We start from the raw sequence: 15401 nt of genomic DNA on the forward strand, positions 1-15401 counted from the left end.
GAAAAAACTTAGATGTGAAAAGACTATCACACAATATCAAAGTTGTTCAAAGTGGTTCAAACAACGATACAATAATTATTGTAAGCTTATACGTCATAACTCTGGTTTTGGATGAGATTTCGTGACAAAGAATTAATCACTAAAGACGAAATATGAGAAGATTATTTTAAGGTAAGAGTCTTTGATTTAAAATAATAAAATTTCTATTTATAATCAGAATTTTAACTGGTTTTAACAACCTGATATTTTTTATTCTTTACCAGTCTCATCCTAAACATGAACATTATCGGATGAACATTTTTGATGATTATGAAGATTTGAGAATTGCGGTTGGGACATGAACTACTAATGGAAAATACTCAATTGGACTAAAAGATGACACTGATGCAAGAACATTTGAGATACAAGAAAGTAGGGAAACTAATTTATTTGAGATACCCAAATGATATGCGTAAAATATCTAACACTCTTGATAATGTAGTTTCTAAGATAGAATCAACAGGGAATGCAGGTGACACTTGTTGAGATGTTATCAAGGAAGTCTCGAATTAGGATAACCATACTTGATACAAGTTGCTTGATCTGCTTAACATCATATCAAAGAAGATGGATTTCTTGAAAATGACAATTGAAGAGCGTTCGAGATGGATTGATTATAAATTAAATGAATGAGTATTTTCAGGGACATGATCAATAATGAGTTATATTATATAAATTGGACTGATTGTTAAAGTATTAACAAATTCTGGACTTTTGGATTATTTATAGAAGTTTGAGTTTTACAAGGAATGATTTTCGATAAATTCATATATTTTTTTTATTTTAATTCTTATCTGATATCGCGTGGTTCATTAAATGTCATATATCAACGTACATGAAGTAGAATGTCAAATGAAAGAAGAGAAATTTGGAGAAGAATTATACGAAACTGTAAGTTATTTGTTGAGGGAAATTCGTGGGATCCTTTATATGCTAACTAAGCATATAATTAACATGCATTGCATACGTGTCCATCGTCCCTTAAATAGACGTCCAATAACTTCAAGTGGATATGATTATATTCATAAAATATTAAAAGATGATCAAAACTTTCGAAAAATTTATAGAATGTACCTTGATGTGTTTTTAAAATTGTGCAACATCCTTAGAAAAAACCATCATTGCAAGATACAAGATACACTTGTATTGAATAAATGTGTGCCACGTTTTTACTTGTTGTCGGTCAAAATACTCGATATTATTTGATTCATAAAATATTTGGTTGATCACAATACAATTCTAACCAAAATTTCAAAAAGGTGTTGAGAGCATTGAATAGTATTGTTGTAATATCTGAAATAAATATCACAATTTGTTGATTTAATAATGTGATATTACTAAATAATTAACGATTTTTAAAGAATAAAATATAGAATATCTTGGTCATATGAAGTCCAAATGATTTGAAATTTAAATATAACGTAAAAAACTCAATTATATAGAAGTTTCATGTTTTGAGTTTTGATAAATTTGATCATTTGACTTGTCCAAACAAATATATCGACGTTGAAAATGTTAAATATTTTATATCATATTATTTCATTAATATAAAATTAAAAAAAGATAATTTGAGGCCGTGAAATTCAATTCCACCGCAACAGAAGACATTTAAACAGAGAGGTGAGGCAGAGAGAAGAAATAAAATAAATAATACAGTTTTGAATTTCTTTTTGATCTCGCGACTCATCGGTTTATCCAATCGACGAACCGAATTCAGTTTTGGAATCGTTGACACGAGGTCTTCTATCTGAGGTATAAATTTTATATTTTTGGTGATGTTTGAAATTTCTGGAATAAATTCGACAAATTGTTAAATCTTAAATTAAAGATTGTTCAATAGTGTATGATTTTAACAAAGAAGAGAAGATTATAGTAATGCTATTTTGAATTATTCTCAATTTATTATAATTAGGGATTTTAATAGTTGGATTGAAACTATAGAGTTGTTTGTCAGTTGTTATTAATTATGATTATATATTCGGAGTTTACGGAGTATATGCTACATGTTGATATAAAGTTTTCGTTGTTTAACGGATGTTGTAAAATAGCATATTATTTGAAGTTAATTGATTAGGTGTATTTGATATTAGTATTGTGAATTGAATACACCAGAATATTAATTTTTGAACGATAAGAATTTATAATCGAGTTTTATATTGGATTGATTGTTGTTGGGCTATTTGATGTTATATATTGATATTGTTATGATTGTGTTGTTACGGTGAAAGTGATATGATTTTTGTTGTTAAATTATTTAGATACATCAAAAGTCTCAGGATCAAAGAAATAACCTGATTTTATATATATTCGATTATCAGGTACGTGTTGACGTACGAACATACGTTGTTATTGTTTAATATTGATGAATACTATTGTGTTGAACCTTGGGTGATTTGTTATTATATCTGTTGTTGTTTATTATTGTTGATATTGTTGGTTGTCGTTTATTGGGACACGTATGGATGATGTTGTTTGTTGCAGTAGTGGGGGAGCGACGTATTGATCGACGATATTGATGTCGCCGGAGTAGGGCTGCGAGATATCGTCGATGTTGTTTGATCGACGATATTGCTATCACCGGAGTTGGGGTACGATGTATCGTTGATGTTGTTGTTGCAGTAGTATGAGAGTGATGTTGTTGATATTGTTGATGGTTTGATTGTCCAGAGACAACAAATGTGGTATTTCTGTTATGATTTATGTTATATTTTATGTTGTTGGTAATATAATTGTTATGTATTTTGATGATATGAGTTGTGTATGCTCACATTTTGGGAGCTGTTTCTGTTGGGCATGTTACAGGACTAATGCTGAGACATGATAGAGAGGAAAGACCATGTGTGTCTAGTCAAAGAAGTCATGTAGTTGATAGTGAATAGAGATAGTATAGCTTATTGTTGTATTTGAGTTATTTGTGTATATTTATTATACTGTTTCTGCTACACTGAAGTAGACAGTGTGATGATTGCACTATTTTGTCGTATATGCATTATATTATTACGTTGTTGAAAATAAAATTTTTATGCATATGACGTCACATATTGTATGATTACGTGGCGAGGTTTGGGGTGTCACAATTGCAGTAGATATGATGGTCAAACCTGGATCTGTAGTGCCAGAAAGAATAGGAAAGAGTACAAGATTTTATCTTTATTTTAAAATAGATAATGAAATTATTATTTTGCTGTTATTATTATTAGTACCACTATTTTTATTTTGTTTTTCTTGATGTACGATTGCATTGGGGCTATTGATGTCACTCATATTCTAGCAACAATGAATGAGCATGATACCAACAGTTATCGTAGATGTCACGAGACAATTTCTCAAAATGTTTTAACAGCTTGTAACTTTAATTTAGAATTTATGTATGTGTTCAGTGGGTGGGAGGGATCTGCTCATGATTCAAACATTTTGACGAATGTTTTATCAAGAAATAACGGGCTTAAGGTGCCATAAGATATTTTTTTGTTCTAGATGTTACTTATTTAAAAAAATTGTAATTTTCCAAGATTATATATGTTATTCACTGGTTACTTGATTCTACAAATACGGTTTGGTATGTAATTTTTTTTAGTGGATTGTGGATATGCAGATCAACGTCAATTATTGGCTTTTTTTATAGGTGTTCGTTATCATCTCCAAAAATTCACTGGCCAAAGTCGTCATCCTGAAAATGCAAAAGAGTTTTTCAATCTTTGTTGTGCCCATAGTTATTTATCTATACTGATATAAAAATATGTTGTATATATATATTTATAAATTTTTATATATGATTATTAATTAAAAATTTATTGATTTATCATTTATGCAGCTTAATAGATCGAGAGATTGAAATTTTTATTTTGATAAATTAAATTGTGATTTTATTTTCATATATTAAACATATTCACTTTTTAAATAAGTAAATTTATTTATATTAAAAATCTTAGTTAGAAGTAAAAATATTATTTATGTCAAATAATTACTGGTTCAAAAAATAAAATATATATATATATATTCATAAAAGTATAAAATTTGAATCATCAATAAAATATTTGCAAATGTTTACAAAAAACTTGCAAAAAAATCAACAAAAGTCAATGAAAATCTGTTAACAAATGTGTGAGATTCTATAAAAATCCACGAAAATTTACCAAATCCACGAAAATCTATCATTTAAAAAATTATTGAAAATCATTAAATTTCTACGTTGAATACACGCCACTAAAAAAAATAAAAACTGAGGAAAAATCCAAATTTGTCCTTCAAAGAATCACCTTGCCTCTAAGCAAAAATTATTGTGTCAAATAAATAAAGACAAAGTTGAACACTTCTACAAAAGAAATATTAAATGAGAAGGTGAATAAAGGCCATAATGATCATTCTATAAAAGAAACAAGTACAAGCATTATGCTACAATGAAATTTAATGAATTTCCAGAATAAAACTAACATTTACCTTAGAACTAGGAGCAAACATAAGACCACCTTAGTTTCTGTATGTAGGAGAGCTACAATCACATTCCCTCCAGATTTCTACACGAGACGAACAGACAAGACCCGACACAAGACAGAAAGAACAGGAGAACTACATCTTTTCCTTTGATGAGAAGTGAAAAAAAATAAATAAAAGAAATGTTGAGGGTAAAACAACGGAAGGTGAATGGGAATACAGTTGTCTGCTCAGGTAACAACAAAGACTTGCAGACGCAGATATGTTCCGAAATTTGTCATGGTCGCTTATGAAACACAGCAGTCGATGCATGGAGTACAGAGGCTTGAGAAATTGATCGACCTTCTCTTCTATTAGATGAAAGAGGCATCTTCAAATGAGTCACCCAAAAATGTTAACCGTTGTTTAGGATTTGTGTTTTTTTATGCATAATACATATACAAGCTATTTGCAGCAGCACAAGCGATTGAGTTTTCAGATGGGTGCCACGCAAGGTGGAGTAGTTTTGTAGTGGAGTCAAATGAATTCCCATTTGTATCAACTCCCGGAGTTTCTGCACCTGCAACATAGACCCCAACATTATTTTCAGTTGAGATTATGTTACATGGACACAAAAACCAAGTAGATGAAGAGTTGCGAATGAGAATCATACCTCTTCTGACAACACGAGTGATGCTACTGCTCAACGATCTGGAAGGCCTTGAAGGGTTCTGGACCTGCCTTCTGAAAGAGAGTCGTCCGTAATCAGCAAAGATGAGCACACAGACTTGAGTTAGCCCGAAAATTCAAAACTTAAAACTGGTAGTAGTACCTCATTGGATTTTTGCTCGCTTCTAGGGAAGTGGCTTCAGTACTGCCCGGAGCACAGCAAAACACGCGGAACATATTGCTGAATCATACCAAGTATTTGTCACACTTTTGTTAGAGAGACATACATGCAAATGACAGTAGGATAAAACTGAGCACAAACTTGAACCTACTTGTAAGAACCAGTAGCCACTCGGTGACCATCACCACTCAGACAGCATTCAAATTTATCAAAAATGGAGTCATTTTCATACAAGTCACAGAGCTAGACATGACAATATTAAAATAACAACATTTGATCAGCTCAAGAGTCACAAAAAAGCATCGGGCAAAATGGTCCAGGAGCAAGGCAACTCACCTTTGGTCTTAAATGCTCATGAACCTGGAAAGTTGCAATTGGACCAGCATCCATGTTAACGTCCCACAACTGAAACCAATTTATATTCGATCAATGAAAAACAAAATTGAAATCATGACATTGAAAATAGCAATGTGAAATCCAAGGAAACTCAAAAAACTATGGAATCTTGTTATCCTCCAAGCAATGCATTTAAATAGTTTCTATGGCCATGGCCAGTCAGCGAAATAGCATAACTGAATTACAATATCATATCCAATTTCCAGTGCCAAACTTAAGCTTTAAGTTTTGGAATTTCAGATAAAATATGGCAAGTTAATCTGAGAGCAACAGTTTTTGTTCAATATTTATCTTGAACCACTTATTCATGATAACAAATGCATTTTTCTAACATTAAAATAGTCATGGAAACTGTATTGTATCCAGCCCGCATTCTTTACTGAGCAAACAGTGCCCAAAGGCACTCACTACCATCAACTAAATCAGCACGAAGTAAACAGAAAAGTTAATAAACAATGAACTCGTTGGCCAATTAGAATATTAACCAATAAAGATAAAAGTGCAAAAATAACTACAGAAAATAAAACCTTAAGGGTCATGTAATCTCGACTAAGAATATATCTTCCATCCTTCGCGAACTTAATATCTGAAATCGAAGCAATTATCTCAGTGAAAAATGATCTTGAACCAGGTGCCTCCTGTTCCTCGAATCTGTTCATGAATGAAAATTAATATCTCATCCAATAAAAACACAAGAAAACAGAGTCTTGGAGCACAAAAAACTCCCCTCATAAAGTACTTAGAATTCCCCACGATTAGCATTCAACTTCTTAAGAAAATTTATTGAGTTTTTATTAAAAAGCAGATAAATACAAAATCATTAATCAGAAGACTGTAATATAATCCGTCACTTACAGTTTCGAATGTGAATCGCACAGGGCAGATTGTCGCAGATCAACGAGACGAATTGATCCCTTTGAACTACTATATGCTAACATGTTGCAATGAGAAGGATGGAATTCAGCTGAAGTTATCACCTCTGCAAAAAGAAACAAAAATAAGTGAACAGAAGATTACCCCACAACCTGTTCTTTCAACCTTTTTCCCAAAAAAATGAAGTTCCCAGACATTTAATTACATTTTAAGAGAGACGTATCACATATCAGAGAGCAAGAATTACAGTAGCCTTAAACCTCTTGATATGACCCCTTTTCCAGTCTGTATGTCACTTAACATTTATCATGACAATCATCAAGCACTTAAGAGGAAATGATACAAAATCTTACGCCAGAAGTGATAATTTAGCAATGTTGAAAAATATATATGAAGAAAGAAGATAAACAAAAAGACACACCAGTCAGATCCTCCATATTTGTGGGCTTCACGTCAACGATGTTGAAACTTTGATTACTTATTTGCAGGTTCCAAAGATTTATTCGTAGATCATCTGATGATATAAATGTTTCACCGTCGCTGCAAAGCGTTCCAAATATGAATTAATCATGAAACCAGACAAATGAAAATCAATAGAAACAAAGGACGACATGTCATCATGCTAAAACCTAGTGATTATTATTTTTCGTTGCTAACATGTCAACAGCAATGACCACCCTTTCATGAAGTCACAACAGTAGAAGCGCCCCGGAAAGGAAAGATGCATGGGCAAAGGAAAAGAAAAGGGGCGTCGAATGACCACAAATCAATGCCATCCACGCAGCTCTATTTTCTCTTTTCGTAATTCGAGGCAAATACTTGGAAACACAATTCTCTACAATATTCCTTCCACTCGTGGATAAATGGTCATCGTCCCCAAGTCTTACTACTATGACTAGAGTTCTCTCACCAAAGATGAGAACCTAACTATGCCATCTTTTTTTTTCAATCAAAATAATTCTAGCTGTCCCACATATATACAGGTATAATAAGATGAGATAAATTTTGGACCTTTACCTGTTATTTGATATAGAATTGATATGGTAATCATGGGCATGGGCATACACTCTCCTACATCTCGCAACAAGACTGGTCTCACTGCATGTGACCTATAGATTGTACCATCAAGTGTCACAAGAAACAAAGTGAGTGATAAAATATTAAATTGTACTTACCATCATGACGTGCATAAGTTAATTTTAAGGGAATGCCTACGATAATTTTAAGATTGAGAGTTGAGCAATTAATCCTAATGATGTCATCACTAAGCACCAAAGCTCAAAATTCAACAGTTATGAGGAAGCCATAAAGGTTCTGAGACACATACCCAGGCATATTAAAACATTCAGTAGACAAAATGGATTTTACATGTTCGAAATAGAGAAGAATGGACAACAAACCAAATAGCTTTCATTTACTAAAACCTAACAACCAATTTTTGACCAAACACATAAAAAAGATGGTGCATAACACAGAATTCTTTACATCACAAATAGAAGTGTAGCTTAGTTAAATACGACTACCACTGGTAATCGAAGTGAGGAGATGCCCCCAGGTGGAAAGGATAAGTCATTGCTCAAGTGGTTGTAAAATCGATCAGGACTGCCACCATTTGCCAGATGCAATTTAGGATTCGAAGTAACACTGGAGCTTGCAACAGTATGATTTCCAGCTAGTTTAGATGGGTCAACATTCATATCAGATATTTTCTTGATCTTCTTCTCTTGAACCTGTTTCAAACAACCATTAGGCAAGTTTGCAAATTCAAAACCAAAGGCTGTTTTTGGTTTTGTTTCCGGATTTCTTATTTTTTCTCAAAATATTCAAGAGAAATTTGTACCAAAAGTTCACAGGAGTGCTCAAATATATTTAAGTTTGTTTCGGGGACATTTTCCAATGTAAATGTCAAGTCATAGCAGGTTTTGTTGGTTGCTAATGTCAAACCAAAAAACAAAATATATTTTGTTTTATCTAAATCGTATGTAAATTTTGATGAATAATCAATTCTCATCTCATAATGGTGTAAATGTATTAAATAAAATGAACCCACATTTAATGTAGTTTGGTCATAAAAAGACATTTCCGAGAAAAAAAAGATATGGAAATCGAACCAATCAACATGTGTAGAGTGAAAAATTCTGGAGTTGGTGAAAGTAATTTAGTAATGCCAAAAAGTTGTATTAATCAATGTTTTAACTCTTAAAAATACATTGAAGGAAAATTAAGGACAGCATTCAAAATCAATTACAATCTGAGAAAAACAAATTCAGAATACGAATAAGATGAGCACAAGTCTGAATACATAATCACCACAACAAACAACCACAAAGTATTAACTATCATAACATATTATATCTCAACACCACAAAAATAATTAACAAAAACGAAAAATTCAATATCTAACCTTCCAAAACTTAATAGTTTTGTCATTCGTTGAAAGGAGAAAGAGTGCACCATTAGCTGTCTGACACCATCGAATCTTGTTGATTTTCTCCTCAATTTCCAAACTCTTGAGATAATCAAACTGAAGGAAAAAGATTTTCACGCTATATTATTACGATTCAAACTTTTATCCAATTTTTCCATCGGGGAAAAAGGAATTAAAAACAGTGAAAGCAATAGATGCCTTCAAGCAATTTGTCCATTTGAAAACAGAAGCCTCTCTGTTAAATCAAGGCTTCTGCATTTGAAAAAATGATTGAATCTCGAAGGTAGACCCCAGAAAACAATAATTTGACACGAAATTTGAATAAATACCTCTGGTTCATGGCTCTGAAATTCAGTTTTGTAGCGAAACTCTGGATGTCTAATCGGATAGTCCATCATCTCTAAATCTCTACGATTTCCCCCATGCTGCGATCAAAACTTGTGAATAGAAGATATTTTTTCAAGATGAACATGTCACCAATTAAATAAAACCATCAGATGTTGACCTTACCTCTTTCACATCAGTCCTTTCAAATAAGACCACCCTTCCACCGCGGTCACCAGTAGCCAGATGATCACCAGTTTTGTCGAACTCTATTGCGGATATGATGTCAACTGCCATAAAAAGAATTCAAAATAAAAGCACAGTTTTGAGTTGAACCCTAAATTTTGGAGTTACAGTTCCTATTAAATTATAACACGGACAACCACTGGAAACATGATTCAGGAAAAATTAAGAAAAAAATATTAATACAAACCGCTGCTATCAATGTTCTTATCTACTCAAGAAGAGGCAGAGATTCATAAAATAAGAGCAATGTATCCATAAACTTTTCACTAAATGGGAAACTGTAAGCGATGTAAAATAATAAAATTTATGAATAACCAAATAAATTAGAAAAAGCTTTAGCGGATCAACGGTAAAAATTTGGCCGAGAAGCTTATTGCAATTGAACTAATTGAATCTGCGAGTCTGCAGAATACTTGTCCTTACCGTGTCTCTAATTAATGGCATTTCAAGTTTAAGAAAGTACACATTAAAACGTGCAGTTCAGAAGTAAGTAAAATTTCAAACTTCAGCCTTTCTAACAGTTGAAGTCCAATTACGTGGAAAGAATAAAAATTACAACAAGACGATCATCACCTGCTTCAGCTTACACATGTCACAATTTACACTTTTGCAAAAGACAATGGAGCCCAATTCTTAACATATGTGCAGATCGTGACTAATTTTTTTTTTTTTGGCAAGAGACAAATAATGAAAACCAAACATGGCAAAAAACCCAATATCAAATAAAAAAATCTATAATTGATCACAGTCTATTTTAGAATGATCAACCCAACAACAAAACAGCTCACAAATTTTCTTGCCCTCCTCCTACTCACCGCCCCCTCTACATGAACCAGTATGCTAATTTGACCCACCCAAGGTGTACATTGAACAGCATGTCATGTGATTGCATATTAAACTAAGCGACAAAAGTCGATAAATGAATAAACGACAAAAAGAGATAACATTCCCTCTTATGTGGAAACAAAATTGTAAATAGACATCATTTTTGTCTTTTCAGTTTAAGTGACACCACACAAGCATGTTTTGAATGGCCCCGTCAAGGAATCGAAAATACAAGCATCATTTTGAATCTCATAATAGGTCAGTCAGATCAGTGCGCTTGGGTCAAGCATGTGAAGTCCTGAACCCTTTCAACCCATGAAAGATTTTGGAAGCGATAGAACATATTGTGACAGGTTATTCATACCAAAGACCAAAAACAACAAAAGTATATAAGCTGCAGCTCCAGTCCAAGATTAAAAAAAAAAAAAAAGCTCTCCAAGGCTCCAAGCAATAGACAGGGCCAAAAGTTGGCAGAAAACCTTACACCCAGTACCACGTCACAAATTGGTATACCTACAAAAAAACAGTAGCACAGTCGTGGAAAGACCTCCAACTCTGGCTCAGTCACTGCATGAAGTGTATAAAGACACCAGCTCTCACTTCCCCAACAACATAAAAATAGTTCGGAGTTCAAGCTATAAAGTTGCATCATCTTCAAACTGACCGTACACAAAACAATTTCAAAGACATACCAAACATGATCAAAGTAATCAAAACCCACGGTATAACACATTCTTAGGCCAAAAACCAGGTTCATCCCGCATGAAAACCAACCATCAAACTAAAGCTGAACTCTTTTCACTTCACACCCACACCATTAACCTTTTGCATCATTGATCAAAATAATGGCATGCAGATCACTAAATCACAATCAAACATACTGAAATCCTGCTAAATCAAGCAGTTAACAAACCCAAAAGGGATCAAATAATAGAAATCCTAACCCTAACGAGAAGATCCAAACCAAAAGAAAACATATTTTCCTCACTAATAAAATCAACAACAAAAAATCTACCTTCCTGTACTTCTTCTCCGGCAGTCCGCTCGCCAAACACCTGAGAAAATTTCCACTCGAGCGCTGGCGGACCCAACGCAGCTGAATCCAGCTCTTCACCATCAGCACCGTTCATTCTCCTCGACAATCGAAAAAAATCAAAAGCGAGAACAAAACAATATCAAAAGGCAACAGCTGATCTCAGTTCCTCCCTATCTTCAGTTCATCAAGAAAAGCTCAAGGAATTGAGAAAGATCAGAGGTAACAGAGAGAATTCGGATTCAGATTCAACCATTATTCAGTGAGTTCATGGAAAAACGCAACGCCGATTATTATTACAAAGGAGTGTGATTCAGATTTTCTCTCTCAATATACTGATGTGTATGCATATGTTTTGGAAACAAATCCTTTTCACTCTGCCTTTTGTTTTTGTTTCAGAAAAAAATAAAGATAATTTAGATTTCAGAAACAAAATAAAAAAGATAAAACTTTTGAAATTATTGTCATCCTAATTGTTAAAAAAATTTCTTTAATAAAAAAAAATTGGTAATTAATTATATAAATATTTTATAATCCAACTAAAGTGCTTAAAAATACATGCTAAAAAAATGAAATAATGGGTCAATTATTTATATTTTTTAAACTTTGGATTAATGAAGTTTGTTTTAGAGAAAATTAATTTAAAAACAAACCCAAAAGTCCAAAAAGTTATTTTTAATAAAAAAAAGACAATTATATTTTTTTCAAAACTTAAACTAATTACTATATATTTTTAAAAAATAGGTAAAATTAAAAATGACACAAACGAGGCTGTATTGGGCCAGAACAGCAGAGGCCAAAAAAGTAACTAAAGCCCAGATTTGTTGCCCACCGAAGAGCATCAGCGGGGATTGGAGCTGCCGCACAAGACAAGGAGCAGCAGAAATGGGAAGAAGAATACTGAACGACGCCTTGAGAACCATCGTCAATGCCGAAAAGAGAGGTTTCGCTTCAGCTGAGATCAACCCCATCTCTAATGTCATGGCTTCTTTTCTTCGAATCATGAAATTTAGAGGTATACTTGGTCTAAATTTTATCTATTCTTGTGTAGGGACTCTGTATGTGTTCTTTGTTGATTTTGAGTGGTGCCGATTACTTGGAATTTAAGATGACCAAATTGGTTGGATTTGTTCTTTGGACTGTATCGAAAGATCGATGCTTTTTCAGATTTTTTGCGAGGTTGAGTTTGATATTGGAGTGTAGTAAAAATAAGAGTTTTAAAGTAGCCGATCGAACGAATTTGATTGTGAGAAGTGGTCCTTGAATTTTATTTATTTTTATATATTTCCATTTGGCAAACGAAAGGAATGAAGTGTTTGTTGATTCTGCTTTTGTTTTTCACTTTTCCATCACTGAATTCCTTAATCCATATGAAGCTTTGAGAACTATAGTGGGGCAGAAAAGTGTGATGGTTTTGAAATCACAGGGTACATTAAGGATTTTCAAGTGCATGATCCACAAAGGGTGGGGAGGATAACCGTTGAGCTACTGGGGAGGGTTAAAGATTGCCGTGCTCTCACGTATAGACAAGACATTAAGTCTCAGGACATCGAGAAATACAAAACCCGTGCTCTTCCAACACGCCAGGTTTGTGTATTTTCCTCACATTTGAAGTTTGTGTTATTGTGACTGATTAGATTTTGTCATGCCTGCGCATCGTGGAGGAACGGTGAAATTGTAGATTTTTGTTGGAGTTTGAGATTTGTTGCGTCTGGTTTGGATATATTTGGTAGAATCATTTATGATGAGTAGTTAAATGAACTAATGACAGCTGGGAAGTACATTTGTTTTTCTTTCCGTAGGATCGAGCGCATGTTGATTTAGAAAAATTTATAGTTGATAATAACGGTGCAATTCAAAATTTTAAACCGTACAACAGCTCAAGCACCACGTTTCGATTGTTATGACCAGCAGAGATAATTATTGAACTCAACAATCTCCTTCCAATAATTGTACTTCTTGCAATCAATGAGAATCGAACCCGTGATTTTGGCTCTGATACAACTGTAGGACCGAGCGCTTGTCGTATTACCAAAAGCTGTAGGACCGAGCGCTTGTCGTTTTAACAAAAACTATAGCGGATGGTAATTGTGTACTCAAATCTTTTAAATTATACAAAAGCATAGCATGTCTAACACCGTGTTTCGAGAGCTCTAACCAGCATGAACAGTTATTGTACCTAACAATTAAGATTTCTAATACATTCCTTTATGACATTTCTAACATTGCAATGGAAATATTATCTACTTAAGCACCTTTGTTGTAGAAATGGCAATAATGTTTTTCCCAGTTCTCGTTTGTTTGGTCCAAATATGATGTATGATGGGTTATTGATCTCAGAGTAAGAACAAAAGGCTCGACTTTTTACTATACGCCTCTCGATCATACTGGCGAATCCACTTGGTTTTGTACTGGACTAGGTCGCCCTGTAGTGTTCAGTGATTCTCGTCAATTACTCATGGATAAAACATGACTCTTCTTGGGAATTTATCATCTATAACTTCATATTTAAACTATCAACCCCAAAATTATAGTTTAGAACCCTGAAACCATGCCATTCTTGCAATCTTATTAAACTTTAGTTTCCCGGTATATCTGTGTATTTATGATCATTTATAAAAGTTATTCTCGTGTGATTCTTGTATGACGTTTCTGCATCATGATCCTCGAGTTATGAGGAAATATGTTGACTATCCCTAAATTATTTTCTCCACGTGCAGTGGGGCTATGTCGTGATCACAACTCCAAATGGAGTCTTGGATCATGAGGAAGCAATTCGACAAAATGTTGGCGGCCAAGTGCTGGGATATTTTTACTAGAGATCTGATGGCTCTAGGGAGAAGTTGAAGTAGAAACGGCAAGCCATGCTTTCTTGACACATTTTGTTCATTTTTGGTCTCCCGGAAACAGCTTTTGAAGAACATTGAATCATGTGAGAGCTTCCATGGCCGTGAAAATATATTTTGTCTGCCATGCCCTTGCTATTTTCTGGAATCTGTATTACTGTTTCAAAATGTAGTCGAAAATAATACAGCTCTTTGTTTGTTGCTGCGTCTAATATAGCTAATGCTTTTCTTCCAATACAACAGTGAATCGCGGAAGAAGTGAGATGCTTGTGTTTGAGTTTTAGTGCATGGTGACTTTTGGGGGTTGTTTGGTGCAATATTTGCAAATTTGGTTCCAAATGCTGCCATGGCATATTTTTAAGCATAATCACATACTTTTTCATTAGATAGATCAAATAGTTAAAATGTATATTATGGTCTTGTAGCAACCATTGTTCTAAAACTCGGGATATGCTAAGGAGGCAGCCAAGGCGGCCCGCCCCACACTGTATATATATTATTAATAATATAATTATATTATTTCTTATATTTAAAAATAAATATCTTATCGATAATTTTATTTTATAATATTTTAATATTTATTATTAATATGTAAATATATAATTATACAGTTTCTTTTCTTATTAATTATTAATTAAATAAAAATTGATATTTTTAATTTGTGACGATAGTTTTTGTTTTTAAATATTACTAATATAAAGTTGAAAAATAAATTTAATGATTAATTAATCTTTAAAATTTTATTTTATATTTAAAAAAGTTAACGGGTTCACGGGTCTAACTCGTTTCAAATTAGGGATGTCAATGGGTCCGGGTAAAGCAATGGATCCGCGTGTATGAGGTGTGTTTGGGCATATTAAATGGGTCATGGGACGGGTCTCGGGTCCAATTTTTCAGACCCATCTGGATATGGGGCGGGTCATGGGTCCTATAATATCTGCCACATACCCGCCCCATATATGTGGATATAAATACTCTAAGATTTTAGTTTTATTAATTTTCATTTTTTTAGTAGCTCACCTCAATCATTAACGGTCTTAGTTATTCCTATGTCAACTCTTGCATTTGAATCTGTTTTAGCAATAGTGGAAGAATAGTTGGTCCTCATCTTAGTAGACTTAATCCAAC

The 15401-nt window shown here is 33.3% G+C and overlaps 2 protein-coding genes across 5 annotated transcripts; one reads left to right on the forward strand and one right to left on the reverse strand.

Annotated features, from left to right (window-relative positions):
• Positions 1-4385: 4385 nt before the first annotated feature.
• Positions 4386-11813, reverse strand: LOC142528802 (serine/threonine protein phosphatase 2A 55 kDa regulatory subunit B beta isoform-like). Of its 4 annotated transcripts, none has more exons than XM_075633985.1 (14): positions 11410-11813; positions 9510-9613; positions 9329-9424; positions 8976-9095; positions 8095-8301; positions 7589-7680; positions 6993-7111; positions 6554-6677; positions 6226-6349; positions 5639-5707; positions 5454-5545; positions 5285-5362; positions 5126-5196; positions 4386-5032 (listed from the first exon to the last, which is right to left on the reverse strand). In XM_075633985.1, the coding sequence occupies exons 1-14, from the start codon at positions 11522-11524 to the stop codon at positions 4896-4898; spliced, it is 1548 nt and encodes a 515-aa protein (XP_075490100.1). In that variant the 5' UTR covers positions 11525-11813; the 3' UTR covers positions 4386-4895. The 4 variants fall into 4 exon arrangements, with proteins under 4 accessions (XP_075490100.1, XP_075490099.1, XP_075490098.1 ...); XM_075633984.1 differs by having other exon boundaries at positions 8092-8301; XM_075633983.1 differs by having other exon boundaries at positions 9329-9430.
• A 386-nt stretch (positions 11814-12199) lies between these two features.
• Positions 12200-14640, forward strand: LOC142529876 (small ribosomal subunit protein uS8my-like). The gene is made up of 3 exons (XM_075635562.1): positions 12200-12442; positions 12854-13014; positions 14148-14640. The coding sequence occupies exons 1-3, from the start codon at positions 12313-12315 to the stop codon at positions 14244-14246; spliced, it is 390 nt and encodes a 129-aa protein (XP_075491677.1). The 5' UTR covers positions 12200-12312; the 3' UTR covers positions 14247-14640.
• The last annotated feature ends 761 nt before the right edge of the window (positions 14641-15401 follow it).

The sequence above is a fragment of the Primulina tabacum genome, chromosome 16 (assembly GCF_025594145.1).
Source record: "Primulina tabacum isolate GXHZ01 chromosome 16, ASM2559414v2, whole genome shotgun sequence".
In the NCBI taxonomy this organism is placed as follows: Eukaryota; Viridiplantae; Streptophyta; class Magnoliopsida; order Lamiales; family Gesneriaceae; genus Primulina; species Primulina tabacum.